Source organism: Rhamphochromis longiceps, linkage group LG10 (assembly GCF_057381845.1).
Source record: "Rhamphochromis longiceps isolate RC_006_pf linkage group LG10, R_longiceps_female_GT1.1, whole genome shotgun sequence".
NCBI classification, from domain to species: domain Eukaryota; kingdom Metazoa; phylum Chordata; class Actinopteri; order Cichliformes; family Cichlidae; genus Rhamphochromis; species Rhamphochromis longiceps.
In genome coordinates this window covers 20864138-20881724 of record NC_140566.1, presented here as the reverse complement: position 1 = coordinate 20881724, position 17587 = coordinate 20864138, and the positions used below count along the sequence as shown (strand labels likewise).

The window sequence follows — 17587 nt, the reverse complement described above, 5'->3', positions numbered from 1 at the left end:
TTTTTTTTTGTTCTATAGACAATTCATACACTCTAGGCTCACACTTACATTTTTATTGCATTCTTTTGTTTGTCTTTAGTCTAATACAATGTAACATTTGAAAAGAACATTTAAATATATTGTTAGTCCTTGGGTGAATGAAATTAAGTCTTTCTAGCTTTCTAGACTAAGAATCGGGTCTGAAGAATCCATGTTTTATCCTCCAGAGGAGGAGGATAAAAAAGAAAGGAGGAAAGGAGGAAAAAAAAGGTTTAGTTTAACTTTTTTTGTGATTTGTGTCCACTACTGGATGAATGGAATGGAACAGATGGATAGGCTGGGTCTCACAAGGATATGAACACTGGTTGTATGTCATTGGTAAAACATCTACACTTCATCTTGGTTGCTTAACATAAAATCCACTGTGGTGGTGTACAGAAGCATAATTGTCCAATTTCTCATCGACTTGATTAGTTTTAAAATTTAAAACAAATAGCAAATAAAGTTAATAAAGTTTTAAGCACAAAGGGGATAACCTAACATCTGAGCCAACTGAATCACTGAATTAGAAAATGTAACCTCATAAACTCACTTATTAGTGGATGGCAGATATTAATGCACAAGAGACACAGTTACAGACGCAAGTTATACAACCACTTATTTAGAAAATGGTTCATTTACTTTCAATAAGGAAAAACCTGTTACTCAGTTGCAAGATACTCATTTGGTTGAAAGCAGCTTTCCATCTTTGAGCCTACTTAATTCTGCAAATGCAAAAATCAAGCCTTCCTTTTTAATCTTACGTCAATTTTATCCAGTTTTTGTTTCTTCTCTAATAAGTCTATTTTGCACCTTTGCTGGTGTGATTTTAAACCACCATACACTTTTGTGATATATGTATAATTATAGTTTCTTGTAGAGATATACAGCGCCAGATATGTAGCCATCCTCGTGCTCCGACACAGCTCTCTCCCAGTTTTCCACCTCTGTGACCTCCACACAAGTCCAAAGCCCCTCGTTCTCCATCTGCCTGAGCTCAGAGTCAAGAAAGCCTTTGTACTCCAGATTGTCCTGGTTACTTCTGGTAGTCATGCAAATGTAGCCACCTGGTGGAAAGAGATGATAGTGCAGTAAGTGATGAGAGCTCATCTTCAGTAAAGTGATGGGAAACTGTAGGTGAGACAGCACTGGAACAACAACAACAAAAACATATTCACACCTGGTTTGGTGGACTTGCACAGATCTCTGACCACAGCAGGAGGGACATGACCAAAACTTAGTCCTCCAACAATCACAACCACATCAAACGAATCTACTGCAAAAGGTAGAAAAGGGGAATTAGTGCTTTAAGGATAAGGCTTGGACTTAAAACATGGGCATAATCTTTTAACATGAAAGCATGTCCTTATAAATGGTAAGTGGCCTGTATTTGTATAGCGCTTTACTTAGTCCCTATGGACCCCAAAGCGCTTTACACTACATTCAGTCATCCACCCATTCACACACATTTACACACTGGTGATGACAAGCTATATTGTAGCCACAGCTGCCCTGGGGCGCACTGACAGAAGCGAGGCTGCCGGACACTGGTGCCACTGGGCCCTCTGACCACCACCAGTAGGCAACGGGTGAAGTGTCTTGCCCAAGGACACAACGACCGAGACTGTCAGAGCCGGGGCTCGAACCGGCAACCTTCCGATTACAGGATGAACTGCCAACTCTTGAGCCAATTAAATTTATAATTTAACAACATATAAAAATTACCTTGAGCAGAAATAAGGACAATTTCCTAATATGAGTACAGAGAATGACAATGACATAGGAAAGCAATAACAGTTGTTGTATAAAATATAAAGATAAATAATATCATATGACAATAACAGTAATTCTTTTACTTTTTAAAATTATGATTTTAGATTTCATAACAATAAAAAAACGTGAAAACAATCACTTGAAATGCGATAATTTTAAAATAGCTCTGAAAAATAGAGACACACAAGCACTAATTAAAAGCATCTTACCTGAGAACCGAAAATTTAATTACACAGTAATTAATGACTTGGATAAAATAATAATAAAGCTTTAAATACCCCACTGGATAGGCAGTGGCTCCTCTCCCAGCATGATCTGCTTCGAATCCTGGTACAACCCGCTCTGTCTTGCCAACTCCAACATAGCTTTGCTTCCATCTACCCCCACAAACTTTCCAAATCCAAGTTTCTTCAACTGTGCAACATGTTTAGGTTGTTATCAGACACATAGTTATTAAGTTGTAGAATCAAGAAAGAAAAGGTCACTACATTATAAGAAATTTCTAGACATTTATTAAGACTGAAAAAGATCAAATATCAACAATGTTTTCAAAAAAGGATTTGTCAGATATTAAATTGCAAATCACTTCATTAAGACTGCAGATTTACAGTTTCTCCCTGAGGCCATGTGTTCTTTTTCTATTTTACCTGTGTGGCCACCAGTCCTGTACCACAGGCCACATCCAATACGACGGCACCTTCACGATCTCCACTGAAATGGGAAGAGATGCAGTTTGCTGCCAGAGTTGGTGCACGGTAATCCAGGACAGCCACATCCTACTCAAAAACATGAACAGTTACCCATTAATTATGTATGAAACACATACATAACATTGTTCCATCAGATAAATCCTATAGAACTGTAATTTGTACTCTTTTACTTTATATTACATATGTAACGATAAATTTCACAACATTGTATTTTCAGATGCATATTCTTCTTATAATAAAATTGCACTGTGCTAACAATTTATTTTATTGACCTGGAAAAAAGTACCAATATTTTCACTATTATCCATTACATATCCATCCAAAAGATTAGTACGTGTCAAACATTGCTAAAAAATTACAGTAGACTAAAGGTTATACCATACAAAACAACAGAGTGACAAATGTAACACTAGTGCCTAAAATTATAACAATACAGATAACATTTAAGCATGTAAACTACAAGGAACTAGAATAGAAAAACAAGCCATATAGGCAGTGATGTGGCTAATAATAAAAATCAGCAAGTATTAGTAAAATATAAAAGGTAAGGTTATCTCACCTGATCATAGTTCTCTGCCCAGGAGTTGTAAAAGGAGACCTTGTCCCTTGATGTTGTGTTTTTATGGGCTGATAGAATAACTGCTTTCACATTTTCAAATGTGTTAGCCACAGCTGACATTATATACACACCTGCTGAGAAGAAACAAACATAGTCAAGCAAAATCATAACAACCAGTAATGTAAGATAAAGTCTTAATATACAGGCAGCGTACATTCTTTGGTTCATTTTCTAGCAAATTAAATTTTTGGTTTTGAGATTTTAATTGCTCTGCCAGTCATCATAAATTTAATTTGTTCATCTACTCAACAGATCTGTTGACTACTTTCACATTAGCCTAATTAAAGAGCAAAAATGAACAGTTTTGGAAACTAAAACCAGCATACGTTTGTCTGAATAGACTGAATCATTAATCAATTAACACAACAGCTGCACATTATTATCATTATTATTTTTATTGTATTATTATAACTTCTGCAATGTAGTAAATAACACGGGCTCTTTCGGCTTGAACACTCACTCGTCTGATTTCTTTTACGGTTGTAGAAGACACAATCTGCTACATACATACATATATGTATGTATACGTGTCAAGATACAGAGACAGGGCGCCAGTTTACCAGCGGTCGTCTCCCTGGATCTTTCTTCTTTCTCCGTTCACACTCCAACAATAAAGACAGGACTACTGCTGCAAACTGAATCGGGGACACCGAGAGCCTGTGCAGCAACACCAGGAAGCAACCAATGACTGTATAAAAGAGCGGGCACGCTATTCCCTCAGTAAAGTCTTTCAGGTAAAGAGGCAGCTTTCTCTGCTCTTTTTCCGCCATAAAGAGGCGTTTACATTCTTTCAAATTATTTTCTTTCCTATACATTTTATTTTATAGTATGTGATCTTTGCTAGCTGCTGCATTCACGGCCACACACCACGCCTGGAACCAGAATTTCCCAACAACCACCGAAGGAGGCCTTTGAACTCGCGCTTGCTCATGCGCAGTAGCGTTATCCACAGTTGCTATTCGTGTTCCCACCTGTAGAGTGTTTGGGAATCAAAACAAAAATCTTCTGGAAAGTCGTCCTAGATTTTAACAGAAAGCTAACCCACCTAAAATCGAGAGAGTTAGCACAGTTGTTCCCAAGTGTTATTTGAATCAGCTTTAACATCTGAATTTCGCTTAATTAGATGTATTTCATCATGGGAGTTTCTCAAAAGTTTCGCTCTTTCTACAACTTTTTTTGCTCGGTTTTCGTGGCATAGCTGGGAAGCTAACTGCTGTTTGTTGTAGTAAATGTTAGCCTAGCATTGCTCTCCCCACACAAAAGCCCTGCCTCTTCTCAGAGTTGTTGGACACCAGAAGTTTCAAACTTTATTAAGCGGTAATGGCCCCATCTAACTTTTTAATGCATGTTGTTTTGATTAATTTTTTTCGTATCTCTAAAACCGCTGGAAAAACTAAATTATCGTTTGGATGCTAAAGAGAACATGATCAAGAAGCAGTTCCTTCCATGCGCTTAACACCGTAAATTACATTAAAAACATGCTACTTAAGTCATGAGTTGGTTCATCGTATCACTTGTTAAATGTAATTTGTAGCTCTATAATCTGTTGTGTTAATTTTTTTCCACAGCTTTTTGACCGAAACGTCTTCAAAATGTCTATCCTGGGATTAAAGAAGAAGCAGCCAAAGACTTTTAAAGTCAAAGTTATCACTATGGATGCTGAAATGGAGTTTAGCTGCGAGGTATGGATATATGCGAGCCTGTATGATATGTCGAAGTATAATAATTAACTGTGATTACATTTTTATATATAATCTTTGGCTCATTTAAAATGAACCCCCAGATTAACAGTAAAGAATTGCTTGAAAAGTCCATGCATCACACCTTGCAAAAGTTAAATTGGGCAAAATTGTACGAGGCCTTTCACTGGTTTTAAACGTGAAGGGCACTGCTGTAATCTAAGACGCATGTCATGCAACCTCATGTGTGGGTTTACCCAGGAGATAGTTTATCAGCAGCAGTTATAGATCCTGACACACGTTATCTTGTGATTGATTGAGCAAGTAAATGACAGTCAACAATGGCTATACTCATGTGGGGCCTCTGCTGTGTGAAATAATACCACTGCTTTCCCCCCACAAACATTGATATGTTATCTTTTTAAACCACAGCTCATTTTTGTCCTGTGAAAGATTACATTTCACAGGATACATTAGATTCTTGGGGATGTGTCCCACCTACACTATAACACACTGCAGGGAGCCCTGCCAGTACACCAGGATTGAAACATTCTTATAATAATTATTCTTACATTTTTCTTTATATTGAGACAGGACAGTTAAAGGGCTCCAGCTGCAAATACCCTTGCTTTGAGCATTTTCACTTGCTCATATCTTTCTAACTCTTTTCTTTTCAGGTCAAGTGGAAAGGTAAAGACCTCTTTGACCTGGTATGTCGAACTGTTGGTTTGAGGGAGACCTGGTTTTTTGGACTTAGGTACACAGTAAAGGATACCTATGCCTGGCTAAAACCAGACAAGCGGGTAAGTGAAGGAATAATTCTAAGGAGATTGGCTCTGAGATCCAAAAATAAACAAATAAACCCCCAATTAAAAAAAAAAGAGTGTAAAATGTCAATAAAAACATGGCGCAATAATTTACAGACCTCATAGAGCCACATGTTATTCACAATAGACTATAAATGCATATAAAATCTTTGAACGGCAAAAATGTCCCATTTTAGGAAAGTTGGGACAGGGTCATGTTTACCACTGTGAAGCATGCACTATTCTTTTAATACCAGCCTGTAAAAATCTGGAAAAGGAAGAGAGCCGCTGCTGGATTTCTGGGAGATGAATGTTGTCCCGTTCTTGTCAGAGTTAATATTCTAGTTAATATTCTAGCTTTTTCGTATTTTTTTGTACCATGGAGTACCAAATGATTTCAGCTGGTGAACTGCAGCCAGGCAGTACCTGGACTCTACTATGAAGTATGGAATTATGGAAGGCTTTCCCGGAAAAAGAGGTCACCTGGATATTTGGAAGGTTATACAGGTTGCTTAAATAAGACATTTATATTGGCTAGATCAGTCAGCGTTGTATTTCAGCGTGCAAATATTTCTTCATGCTGGAAGAGAGAAATTCTAAATGAGTTGAGAAATTTGTTTTCCGTGGAATGGAACATGATGTTTTCTATGTTCTTCTGTAAAACGTATATGGCTTTATAGGATCTGCAGATCACTGTATTCTGCCCAATACCCCAACTTTTTTTGAATGGTTGTATAAACACAATATAATAACTTTTCCTTTTCATCTTTCATCAAGGTCTTGGACCAGGAGGTTCCTAAGGACTCTCCCATAACATTTAATTTCCTTGCTAAATTTTTCCCGGAAAAAGTAGAAGAAGAGCTGGTTCAAGAAATAACTCAACACCTCTTCTTCTTACAGGTACTCTGATAACTTTGTGGTGAAACCTTTAGGTGAATTTCTTTCTTTTAGTTTATTTTGAATTTTAACTCGACCTGTGTGTAGCATTTACCTCACGTCTAAGAAGCTTTTATGTAGCTCAGTACATGTTCACACATGTTGTCAAACTCTTGTTTAGGTAAAAAAACAGATATTAGATGAAGAGATATTCTGCTCCCCTGAAGCTTCAGTTCTGTTGGCATCATATGCCGTCCAAGCTAAGGTAAGAAAATTTGGAGGGTCAAATTCTCACTAAACCAGCAGTTGCTCGGCCTTCTTTTATCTGAAAATAATTAGTCTCCTGGAGTACATTTGCTGCTGGAGACCATCATGCAAATATGAAACAAAATCAATATAATGCAGATTAGTTATATGGACAGCATGAAGAGCAGTGCATTCATGAGATACAAAAGGGCTAAAATTTGATAAAGGGCAACTTATTTACTGCACAGATCCTAATGACCTATGTTATTCAACCAAACTCTGAATAAATATTTTCCTCTGTGTGTCATTAATGTTTGATTTGTTGTTTACTGTTGTTTCCCTTTCAGTATGGAGACTTTGATACAAACTTCCATAAACCAGGCTTCCTGGCACAAGATGAGCTTTTGCCAAAAACAGTAAGTATACAGGTCTCTGTGCAGATTTGACCTATGAAAACTGGTGCTTCCCAGAATTATTTTCTTTTGTTAGCAGTCATTTCTGGCCGAGTTTGTCAGACACCATCTGTGCATTCAGTGTATTAACATTTTCCCTGTGATCCTGTGTCTTTATCCCAGGTTGTGATGCAGTACCAAATGACAGCAGACATGTGGGAGGAGAAGATCACAGCTTGGTATGCCGAGCACAGAGGCCTCGCCAGGTACAGCTGACCCAGGGGGCTGCTGAAGACCAGCATGTGAAGACTTATTAACACCTTTAGCAAAAGATTGCACGAGATCATGTAGTTTAAGTGTAATCGGTGTATCATTGTGTGATCCCCTTTCTTATTTTCACATCGTCCATATAGAGATGAAGCTGAGATGGAATACCTAAAGATTGCTCAGGATCTTGAGATGTATGGTGTCAGCTACTTTGAAATTACTGTGAGTGTGAATTAGTATGACTTGATTTCACATTTTTGAATCTGACATTTAACTTTGCTGTCTCTTGGGTTAACATTTGTGTTTCTACATATATTGGCAGCAAAATAAGAGGGACACAAACCTCCTACTTGGAGTTGATGCCCAGGGTCTTCACATCTACAGCCCCAACAGCAAACTCGCCCCTAACAAGTCCTTTCCTTGGAGCGGCATCCGTAATATCTCCTATAGTGAAAAGGAGGTAAGGGCAAGGAGTGGGCTGTCCTGCAGACAAACTGGGCATAATGCTCACATCCAAAATAATATGCTTAAAATACTCTTAGATTGATATATTTTGTCTGCAATTTTTTTGCCTCTCATTACGTTCCTGCCACCTGAATTGAAACACTTGTGGGTATTTTTAAATGGCTGTTTTGTATTACTGTGTCTGTGTATCTGAGAATCCATTAAAAACATAAATGCAGCATTCATGGGCACGCTTGGATTGTATTCCACATCTTTGGTCCTATTCCAACAAATTTGTATTTTCAACATTTTAATGTCATCCAGTCATTCTGGCCTAGGCAAGAGTTGGTGAGTACAGATTCAGTAACAGTGAAAGTGATCAACAGTGAGTAACAGCCAGCAACCTCCATGGGTTGCTGGCTGTTACTATATGAATTCCGTTACAAGGTTTGCTGCACTAGAAACCCTCTTGCAATTTGTTTTGGGTCCTAACAGACACTTTGATTCATAATTTATTTCAAACATGTAAACAATATACAGGTACATTTAGAAAAGAAAATAAGAAAGAAAAAATAATAATATACAAAAAAAAATCAATACATTTCAATATAGCTACCGTTCTGATTAATTTACATGTTGAAACGGAGTGGGAAGAAGTAAACGCTTATTTAATCCCACCCCTTTGCCATAAATTATCAGTTAATATTTAGTCAGCTTCCTTACTGCTATAATTTGTAATAAAAGTAGTGAACAGATTTCTATAATATCACATCATGATTTATTTATTTTTTTAAATAGAGACATTCACTTAATTTTAATATTTTCCTTTTCTTTTCAACCATAGTTTGTGCAAATATACCAGATTTCCTGGAAACACTCGTTAAATACTAGCTGAGTGTAAGTCTGGACAATATATTGAGTTTTTAAGACATATTAAAAAGGATGCGGGATGAGACAATGTTGTTTATGTTTCATTAAAATTATACTCGGATGAGCAGCCGTAGCACATTCGACTAAAAAGAAAAGATCACTGGCAAGCTTCTTGGAACATAGACTGTGATGCTGATTCTCTCAAATGGTGGAAGGAACATAAAGTTGGCTATCCAGCAATGAACTGCCTGGCCAAAAATTATCTTTGTGTGTCAGCTACCACACACCCTTCTGAAAAGCTTTTCAGTTACAGCTTAACAATGTAACCTGTCACAGGGCATCTTGCTCTGTTTTGTTGTTGTTGTTTTTTATATATCTATATCTATATGTATATATCTTTATAATTATTCCCAGTTTTTACAAAGAAACTCACTGGCTAGAAAAAGGGATAGAATTTTCCTCATTTTATTCCATTTCATACTTTTGCATGCAAGCGTTGCATTTTCTTGATTGCACAAATGTGAGTCTTTGGTATGCAAGAAAATAACATTTTATTTAAGGGGCATTGTTATTTAATATATGCAGATAATTAACTTTTCTTATTTATATTTTTGTAACATTTTCCATGTACATCTTAAGTTGTATGTTAACAAACGTGCCTGTGTGACATTTGGTTTTGATTTTGAACTGCCTTTTTGTTATATTATTACAGCCTTACAGCTGTGTATTGGAAACTGCTTTCTTTCAGTGTCATATTTTCTTTCATATTGATCTGTTGTAAACTGTGCTCTCGGTTAATCTGCATGTTTTGTTTTGTTTTTCTGTTTTCATGTTGTTCCAGTTCACAATCAAACCTCTGGACAAGAAGAAAGATGTTTTCAAGTTCTACTCATCTCAGCTGCGTGTCAACAAGCTGGTTGGTTTGCCTCTGTGTTTGTGATGTCATCTACTTAAAGGTTAAATGTTGTATGTCGTAAGTTTGTGCTGATTATGTTTCACCTGACTCCTTAGATCCTGCAGTTGTGCATTGGGAATCATGATTTGTTTATGAGGAGGAGGAAGGTGGACTCAATTGAAGTGCAGCAGATGAAAGCTCAAGCCAAAGAGGAAAAGGCCCGCAAGAAGGTCTGTGGTCTCAACTCCATTGGAACATCACATTAGATAGGATGCTCACAGTGATCCATCATAAATCTTTTATTGTGGTTAACAAACTTTAAATGGTCCGCCATGTAGATGGAGCGCCAGATCCTGGCACGGGAGAAACAGATGAGGGAGGAAGCGGAACGGGCAAAAGAGGAAATGGAAAGAAGGCTGTTCCAGCTGCAGGATGAGGCACGACTGGCTAATGAGGCACTGGTGAGAATATTGTCATTTACGGTACCTGAGATAACTGTTGGATTTTCAGAGTTTATCTTATGCAACTTTGTAAAAATTTGGATTAAATGTTAAATAAATTTTGTCCAGCTGCGATCTGAGGAGACAGCAGACCTGCTGGCAGAGAAAGCTCAGATTGCTGAGGAAGAAGCGAAGCTGTTGGCCCACAAAGCTGCAGAAGCTGAGCAAGAGAGGCAGAGGTTAGAGGTCACAGCCATGAAGACCAAGGAGGAGAAGAGGCTCATGGAGCAGAAGATGAGGGAGGCGGAGCAGCTGGCTGTAAAACTGGTGGAGCAGTCTGAGCGGAGGTCTGAAATCATTTGAGTTTTTATTTGAGATATTTTCATTAGTTAAAATTTAATCCCCTTATAACTTTTGTCCGTGCATAACATTTATCAACTGGTAACTAAATAAATGAAACACTATTAATAAAAGTCCTCTAAAAATATTTCACATAAACCTGCAAAGATTTAGCCGAAGCTGGCATGTGGTGGTAATTTTAAAAAGAGTTTTCCACTTATTCTATTTTCAAAATGAGTAAAAAAAAAGATGCAGGAAACCCGAGATATGCTTTTGATTCCATCCAGTTTTCTTCCCTCTCAAAACCCAGCATTCCTCCTCAACCACCAACAGCATTGGGGTTCACTTCTAAAATGAATGTGTTAGAAAAACTGGGTCTGTTGCTCTGTCATTATCTTGATTCTGTTATAACATTAAGGCTGGGTTTAAACATGGATTGTTAAACTCAAAGGCACATGATCCCTTAAACTTAATTACTGAAATCACCTAAACTCAACCTAAACCTAAACTGCTATATATAAATGTGCTAACTGTGCTATGCATAAATAGGTCTGCAAATCACTTCGATAGGAGGATAAAAGCCCCCCAATTGTCATGTCATCGAGAGACACATGATGATCTTCATGTCTTTGATAAGAAGCCTATAATGCTTCATTTGTGTTCCTTTTGTTTCAGAATAAGTTGTAAAAAGAAAAGAAAAAAGTACTGCTCTGATAATAATCACATGTATTTACTTTACTCTTAGTTGAACTGACTAAATCTTTGATTCCAGGTTGAAGGAAGCTGATCACCTGAAACAGGACCTGACTGAGGCAAAGGATGCTGAGAGGAGAGCCAAGCAGAAGCTGCTGGAGATCACCAAAACAACCTACCCTGTACGTTGATCACACTACTGCTTCTCTGATCTCTGTGATGCCTGGATTTCTTTTGTAGATTGAAGGAGTTTGTTTTCATTATAAAAGCTCTGATCTCCGTGTTATTACGCTGCAAAGGCCATTGATTAGCTGCTCTAGGTAATTTATGAGCTTAATATGGACCATCAATTTGAGATCTTCAAAGTTATTTTTTTAGGGAGGATTATCATTGTTCTATAACTTCCCTCATTTATTTCTTGAAGTTAGCGATTTCATGTCTCCCAGAATGTTTTTAATGGCAAGAGAAGAGGTGCGAAATCTGTGGGTGTTACTAGTATTGCAGATTTATATTTATTAGTGTGGATAATTGACGAGAAAAAACCCACAAAACATTAATGTGTTTTATATCATTCACTATAAATGGACTTTGTTAGTAACCAAGTTAGATAGAGAAAGCTGTATGCTTTTATGTGTTATTCCTCAAAATGAGGGATTTCAAATAGCAGTGGTATTACACACAAAACTGAATGTTCTGATAATGATAATTCAGTGAATTATTTTGGTTTTTTGCCCTCATGTGACCCCAGATTTTAAAAGTGTAATGTGCTTTACCTTTGTGAATATTTATACTTAAATGACATCTGTGTGCTTGTCTTCCAGCTCATAGCAGCTTATTCTGCTCCCCCTGCTCCTCCTGCTCCTCCTGAAGCAGCCGACTTTGCCTGCGAGTCACCACCTGCACGCCTCGACTTCAAGGACTCCGACATGAAACGGCTCTCTATGGAGATTGAGAGAGAGAGGTAAGCTGGGGTTTAAATCCCCTGCAACGGCACTTTAGAGTGACAGTTTGGCTGTTTGTTGATGATACTGTGGCATGCATAAATACAGGCTGGAGTACATGGAGAAGAGCAAACATCTTCAGGACCAGCTGAAGGAGCTCAAGTCTGAGATCGAGTCTCTGAAGCTGGAGGAGCAGCAGCAGCAACAGGCCAGTCTCTACAACCTGCACAGTGAGGCGAGGGGGTACATCCCAGAGCCCGTCTACATAGCTCACAGCAACGTACGTATGAGCCATTCATGTAATGTCATTAGTTTTATTGATGCTTAGTTATGTGTCAGAGTGTTAGTATAACCAAACCAGTAACTGCAGCTCACGCCCACTAATGATCCTAAGACCCAAACTCTTCCACAGCATGCATTTTGAATTTCTTTGATATTTGTGCTGATTGGGACCTGATGAATGTAAAAACAAAGAATTACCAGATTTTTTTTTTTTTTACCTTATTTTTGTTTTTAAGAAAAATGAGAGCCACATATGAGGATATTCGTTTAAAATTTTGATAGAACAGTAGCAGTATAATGTCCTCGTAAGTAGATATCAGGCCCTTGTAGAGCAAAATTGAGTATTTTGGTCTAAATAACCCAAAATGTGATGTCCACATATGTGGATGCCAGGTCCTAGGAGATTAATCAGGTTGTGAACAAACATCTGATATCCAAACATAACCTTTTCATTCAAAATGAAATTTTGGACAGTTTAAGTGCAAAATGTAATTTTTTGGGGTAATATTTCTTAAAATTTCAAAAATTCTAGATTAACATTAACATGCAAAAAGCAGATTGTGTTTATCATTTATTTTTATCTTATATTATCTCCTAAGGTCATTGATTGTTTTCATTTGTAGCACATTTATAAATGTTCTAATTTAAAAACTCTTCAGCATAAACTAGGTTTACAAGAAACACGCAGTCCACCACAATCAGTTCAGTTGAATTCAGTTTTTATTTGGCCTGTGTACTCACTGCATCACTGGTAATTACTGTTTGTCCTGTTGAGCTTGAATCACTGCTGGAATTTCAGATCTCATTATCCAAAGGACAACCAGAGCACCACAATATCTCTCGAACACGAATTTAAGAAAAGTCTAGATTAAAGAAAATGTTATAATGATGACAAATAAGGTTTAAAGTGGAGTGGTACTGTACTCAAAGGTTATCCATCGTCCTGGCTTTCTTTCATATTAAATTCAATCCTTTGACTATACTAATGTGAAAACATCTTCAAAGGAATTGCTTTTGTTATGTCAATATTTTACCACATAGAAGAAAATGATTTCAAATTGCATCTTAACATGTAACACAAACCGTTGCACTTCGAATTCTCGCATTTCTGTTTCACCGAGTTAGCCCTGAAGATAGCAGAATGTAATATGCAGCCGTATACTGATGATTCAGTTAAATTAAGGATATACCGGATCAGCAGACTTGGTAAATAGTTACTGTTGTAAATACTTTGTAATGCCAAAAGCATTTATGTGGCAAATATGAAATACTTGAAAATGTTTGCATTTGTATTTTTAGAATTACTGATTACTCCATGATTGCTCATGCTTCTCTTGTTTTGCAGAGAAACTCTGCATACATGTCTCAGATGGCCTTCTTTGAAGAAGTGTGATCCTGGCCCTTTAAAATTGAGGGAGCAGTTGCTGTGACGCTCTGCTTCCTCAGCCTGTTTGGTTAACGTTTACCTGACTGAAGCTAACAGACAGAAACTCTATGTTCTTTGGAAAGACTTTGAAATGAACTAATAACACTTGTGTGGCTTCCTGCGCAGACTGTTAGATTAAGTTTTGCCACCTGCAACACCTGCAGCATGTCAGCATCTAGAAAGAGTGCATTATTGGATGAGCGCTTCTTCAAGATATGTTGCTGAGGAGTTTTTATTTCATGCTTTTTGTTTGGTTTTAATGAATACTTAGCTGTAATGTGGTCAAATACAGAACTATGCCTGCTTAATGTCGAGATATCCATTTGTGCCTTAAAATACTTTAAGACTGGGATTGTGTTAAAAAAGAAATTACGCTGCAACGTTGGCAAAGTTCAGATCAGTTGTGATGTCAGCTGCGATGAATGTCGTAAACAGGGTTCCTTCCACAGAAGCAAGATATTCTTCAGGCATGGGTTAGAGTTCAGATTTACCAACTGTTGTTCAGTAACACTCTGAACGTAGACTGTATGTAAACGAAAGGCTCTGGCCCCAATATATAGAAATCTATGAAAAACAATCTTGCTGCTCATCTTATTTTATTACCTAAACACTTTGGTGATGAAGTTATGGTCTCACTCTAGCTTCTAAGGTTGTTTTGTGCTTTATAAATAACGTCCCCATTTAGAGTGTAACAGATGATAAAATGCATGTGATTTACAGTGTGGTTTCCTTCTGACTGACAAAATACCGTCATACGAGGATGTAGTGCGTCTGGTTTCTCACTCACTCAGATCCTCCTCTTGCTTAAAATGCCTGGTTTTAAAAGGCATGAACATATATACATGGTGGTGCTGCCAGTGGATGCTTCTCTGCTCCTACTGTCTGGCTCAGGAGATCTGACAAAGATCGCTGACCTATTCATGCATAAAATGCCAGACTTGTGTCCACTTTTGTTGATGTTTTAGTGAAAGAAATGCCAAAACAAAGGCAACAGAGAAAAACTTTCCACAAGTGAAAAGTTGTTTCACATTATTTTAGTCTTTTAAACATGTTTAATTTGATATGTCGACATCAGTAATCTGACTTTAGGCTAACTTAATGTTCAGTCGCTGTTATTAACATTAAGTTATATTAGCTAAAGAGGAAAAAATGGAAAGGTTTTTATTAATGTAATAAATTAGAGTTGAACTGAGAATGATATTTGGCTACTGTTGTTGTATGTGTTCTTATTAGGTACTTCTAAGTAGAGCAGGGCAATATGACCAAAAATATTTATCACGATATACATTTGAAAATTTGCGATAACGATATAACTGACGATATAATTGACACTAGACAAAATACTTTACAACTCCACAACTTTATTAATGCAAAAAAAACCCATCAATGTATTTTCACTTAAACAAGCAGCTTTTTATGTGCATTAAATGGTAAATGGCCTGCATTTGTATAGCGCTTTTCTAGTCCCTAAGGACCCCAAAGCGCTTCACACTACATTCAGTCATTCACCCATTCACACACACATTCACACACTGGCGATGGCAAGCTACATTGTAGCCACAGCTGCGCTGGGGCGCACTGACAGAGGCGAGGCTGCCGGACACTGGCGCCACCGGGCCCTCTGACCACCACCAGTAGGCAAACATGGGGTTAGTATCATTAAAGTTATATAAAAATGTAACAGTGCAAATGCAAATTCCTTGCTGACAGTTTAACCAAAAGGCATTTCCAGTGGAAATTGGCCGACATATCGGCAACATAACCATGTATAATATCCACAAAATTTAAAAAGAGGTTATACACACACAATACGGTAATATTATGTTGAAGCACAGTACGTATCACTCCGCGAGGCTCCTGCCTACGATAGCCGTAATGCTCCGACAATCCATCAAGCAGTGCGGGTTCATAGCTTAGCAAAGTCGTACTAAAACATTTGACAGATCTTCGAGCGCCGTGTACCACATAAAATCGTTTCGAGGTCAGTAAACACAACCAGAATTCATACATAAGGCACACAGGATTATGAGGGGCGCTGTCGATTTTCAGAAAAATCAAAGGATTGATTTTAAGTGTGCCGTATTTTCCAAACAACACGGTAATAACGACGGCCCGCTAGCATGCTCTACCGCAAATAGTGCTTTGTTGTGTATCTGACGGATGAAAGCCAAACCAGTCCCACACCACTGAAGTTGCAGCATTTTTACAAACCAATTCTGGTTCATCCGTTTCATTTAACGATCCACTTTCGCTCTTCTCATTCTGCGTCGCCGCCATGTGCGTATGTAAACAAAGGCACTGCGCATGCGCGTTTTACCCATATTCTATCGCGATATTTCATTTTCCTATCGTTGCCCAAAATTACACCGGTATTACCGTGAACGGTATGATATGGCCCAGCCCTACTTCTAAGTACTTAAGAAAAGAAAAATCTGCCCGAGTGTACCTGAAGCACAAAGAAATGGACAGAAATATAAATTTATGTACAGAAGAGACTTTGAGCCGCATTACAAGTCAGGAGACTCCTTTGGTGGTCCTACGTGTTTCTTTTACTTGGTTTGTGAAATGCCTTCAATGAAATCATCACACAGGAACCTGTATTGTTTAATAGAAATGCTGTAAAATCTTGAGCTCTGCCATTTCAAGGTTTTATATTTTGTACTTTACTGCTGATGTGCCTTAATTTTATGTTATTTTATTTTTTGCTGTTACACTTTAAGACACTAAGATTTTATTTGGTGTCGTTGTGCTTTTTGATCTTAGTATTAGGGTGACTTTGATATCTTTCTCTTAATTCCTTGACAGAGTGGCAGATGGATGGCTTTTTTTTTTTTCCCCACATCACACACTTCTCAGGGTTAGTGTTAAACACCCCACGCCTTCACCGTCACCACCACCAAAGATGCAGTATGGTATCTAACAGCGTTTAAATTAGGTTTAATAATAATACGCATGTAGAAGACTAATGCAGCGATCTTTAGACTTCTTTTATATTCTGAAAAAAAGCAGCGGCTGGATGTACTCATTGATCGTGTTTGTTTATTTGACCAGCCTATCAGAGAGATTAAATTATGGGCTCAACATGGGGTCGTTACACTAACCTTGGTATTGTGTAAATGGTATTTTCCTTTGAAGTGTTCTTAAGTGCTTTGTTTTTTCTGTTTTTACCTTATTTATTTGTGCTGTAAGTCCTCAATTAACGTCACATTTGCTTGATATCTGTTATTGGGGGGAGAGCGGGTGTTTGTAATTTAGTCTTTTATTTTTCTATAATGAGATTCAAATCCAGTGTTAAAGAATGATTTCACATCAAAAAATGTTGGGTTATGTTTAATTTGAAGTGACAAAATGTTACAGTTTCATGAGTTTTGTCATTGATTTGTAACCAAGTTATTATGTGTATATTATTTCATAACAATGATAATACAACAGTGTGACTGTCCTGTCTGATCTGTCTTCTCATAGATTATGAGTCAGGCATATACACAGCAATTTAAGCGTGAGGAAGCGCTTTCAAAGCAGCTAAGGCTGTGTGATACAATAAATGAAAGTTTGCTAGATCTGATGATGCAGGTGTGGAAATTATCTGTGCATTATGTTATTTTGTTTATTGGAAACGAGTTAAAACAGAAAGCTAAACCATGCTAAAATGAAATTAAAAAGGCATTTAAAAGAAACTGACAAATTGTCAGTGTCATAATTACAGCAATCAAATATTAGCAAAAAAAATTAAGACAATGGAAAGATGTTTATGTAATGAAACAGTATAGCAACACTTGATGATTTGAAGGTGAGAATAATCCAAGACATGACTGTTTTGTGTTAATAATCCCTGTATTTTGAGACAAACTAAAATCTTCTAAACCTAACC

General features: G+C 37.4%; 2 protein-coding genes across 6 annotated transcripts; one reads left to right on the top strand and one right to left on the bottom strand.

Moving 5' to 3' along the window:
* Positions 1–624: 624 nt before the first annotated feature.
* On the bottom strand, positions 625–3969 carry mettl27 (methyltransferase like 27). Of its 5 annotated transcripts, none has more exons than XM_085420846.1 (6): positions 3581–3969; positions 3061–3194; positions 2439–2567; positions 2070–2205; positions 1199–1291; positions 625–1085 (listed from the first exon to the last, which is right to left on the bottom strand). In XM_085420846.1, exons 1-6 carry the CDS (start codon positions 3627–3629, stop codon positions 883–885), a joined length of 744 nt encoding a protein of 247 aa, XP_085276972.1. In that variant the 5' UTR covers positions 3630–3969; the 3' UTR covers positions 625–882. The 5 variants fall into 5 exon arrangements, with proteins under 5 accessions (XP_085276972.1, XP_085276970.1, XP_085276973.1 ...); XM_085420844.1 differs by having other exon boundaries at positions 1199–1294; positions 3581–3960; XM_085420847.1 differs by having other exon boundaries at positions 1199–1294; positions 3681–3960.
* A 109-nt stretch (positions 3970–4078) lies between these two features.
* Positions 4079–17281, top strand: nf2b (NF2, moesin-ezrin-radixin like (MERLIN) tumor suppressor b). The gene is made up of 17 exons (XM_085420841.1): positions 4079–4437; positions 4689–4802; positions 5477–5602; positions 6383–6505; positions 6663–6746; positions 7075–7143; positions 7303–7385; positions 7533–7608; positions 7709–7846; positions 9542–9616; positions 9712–9825; positions 9934–10056; positions 10165–10382; positions 11147–11249; positions 11889–12028; positions 12117–12288; positions 13636–17281. Exons 2-17 carry the CDS (start codon positions 4713–4715, stop codon positions 13681–13683), a joined length of 1782 nt encoding a protein of 593 aa, XP_085276967.1. The 5' UTR covers positions 4079–4437; positions 4689–4712; the 3' UTR covers positions 13684–17281.
* Positions 17282–17587: the final 306 nt, after the last annotated feature.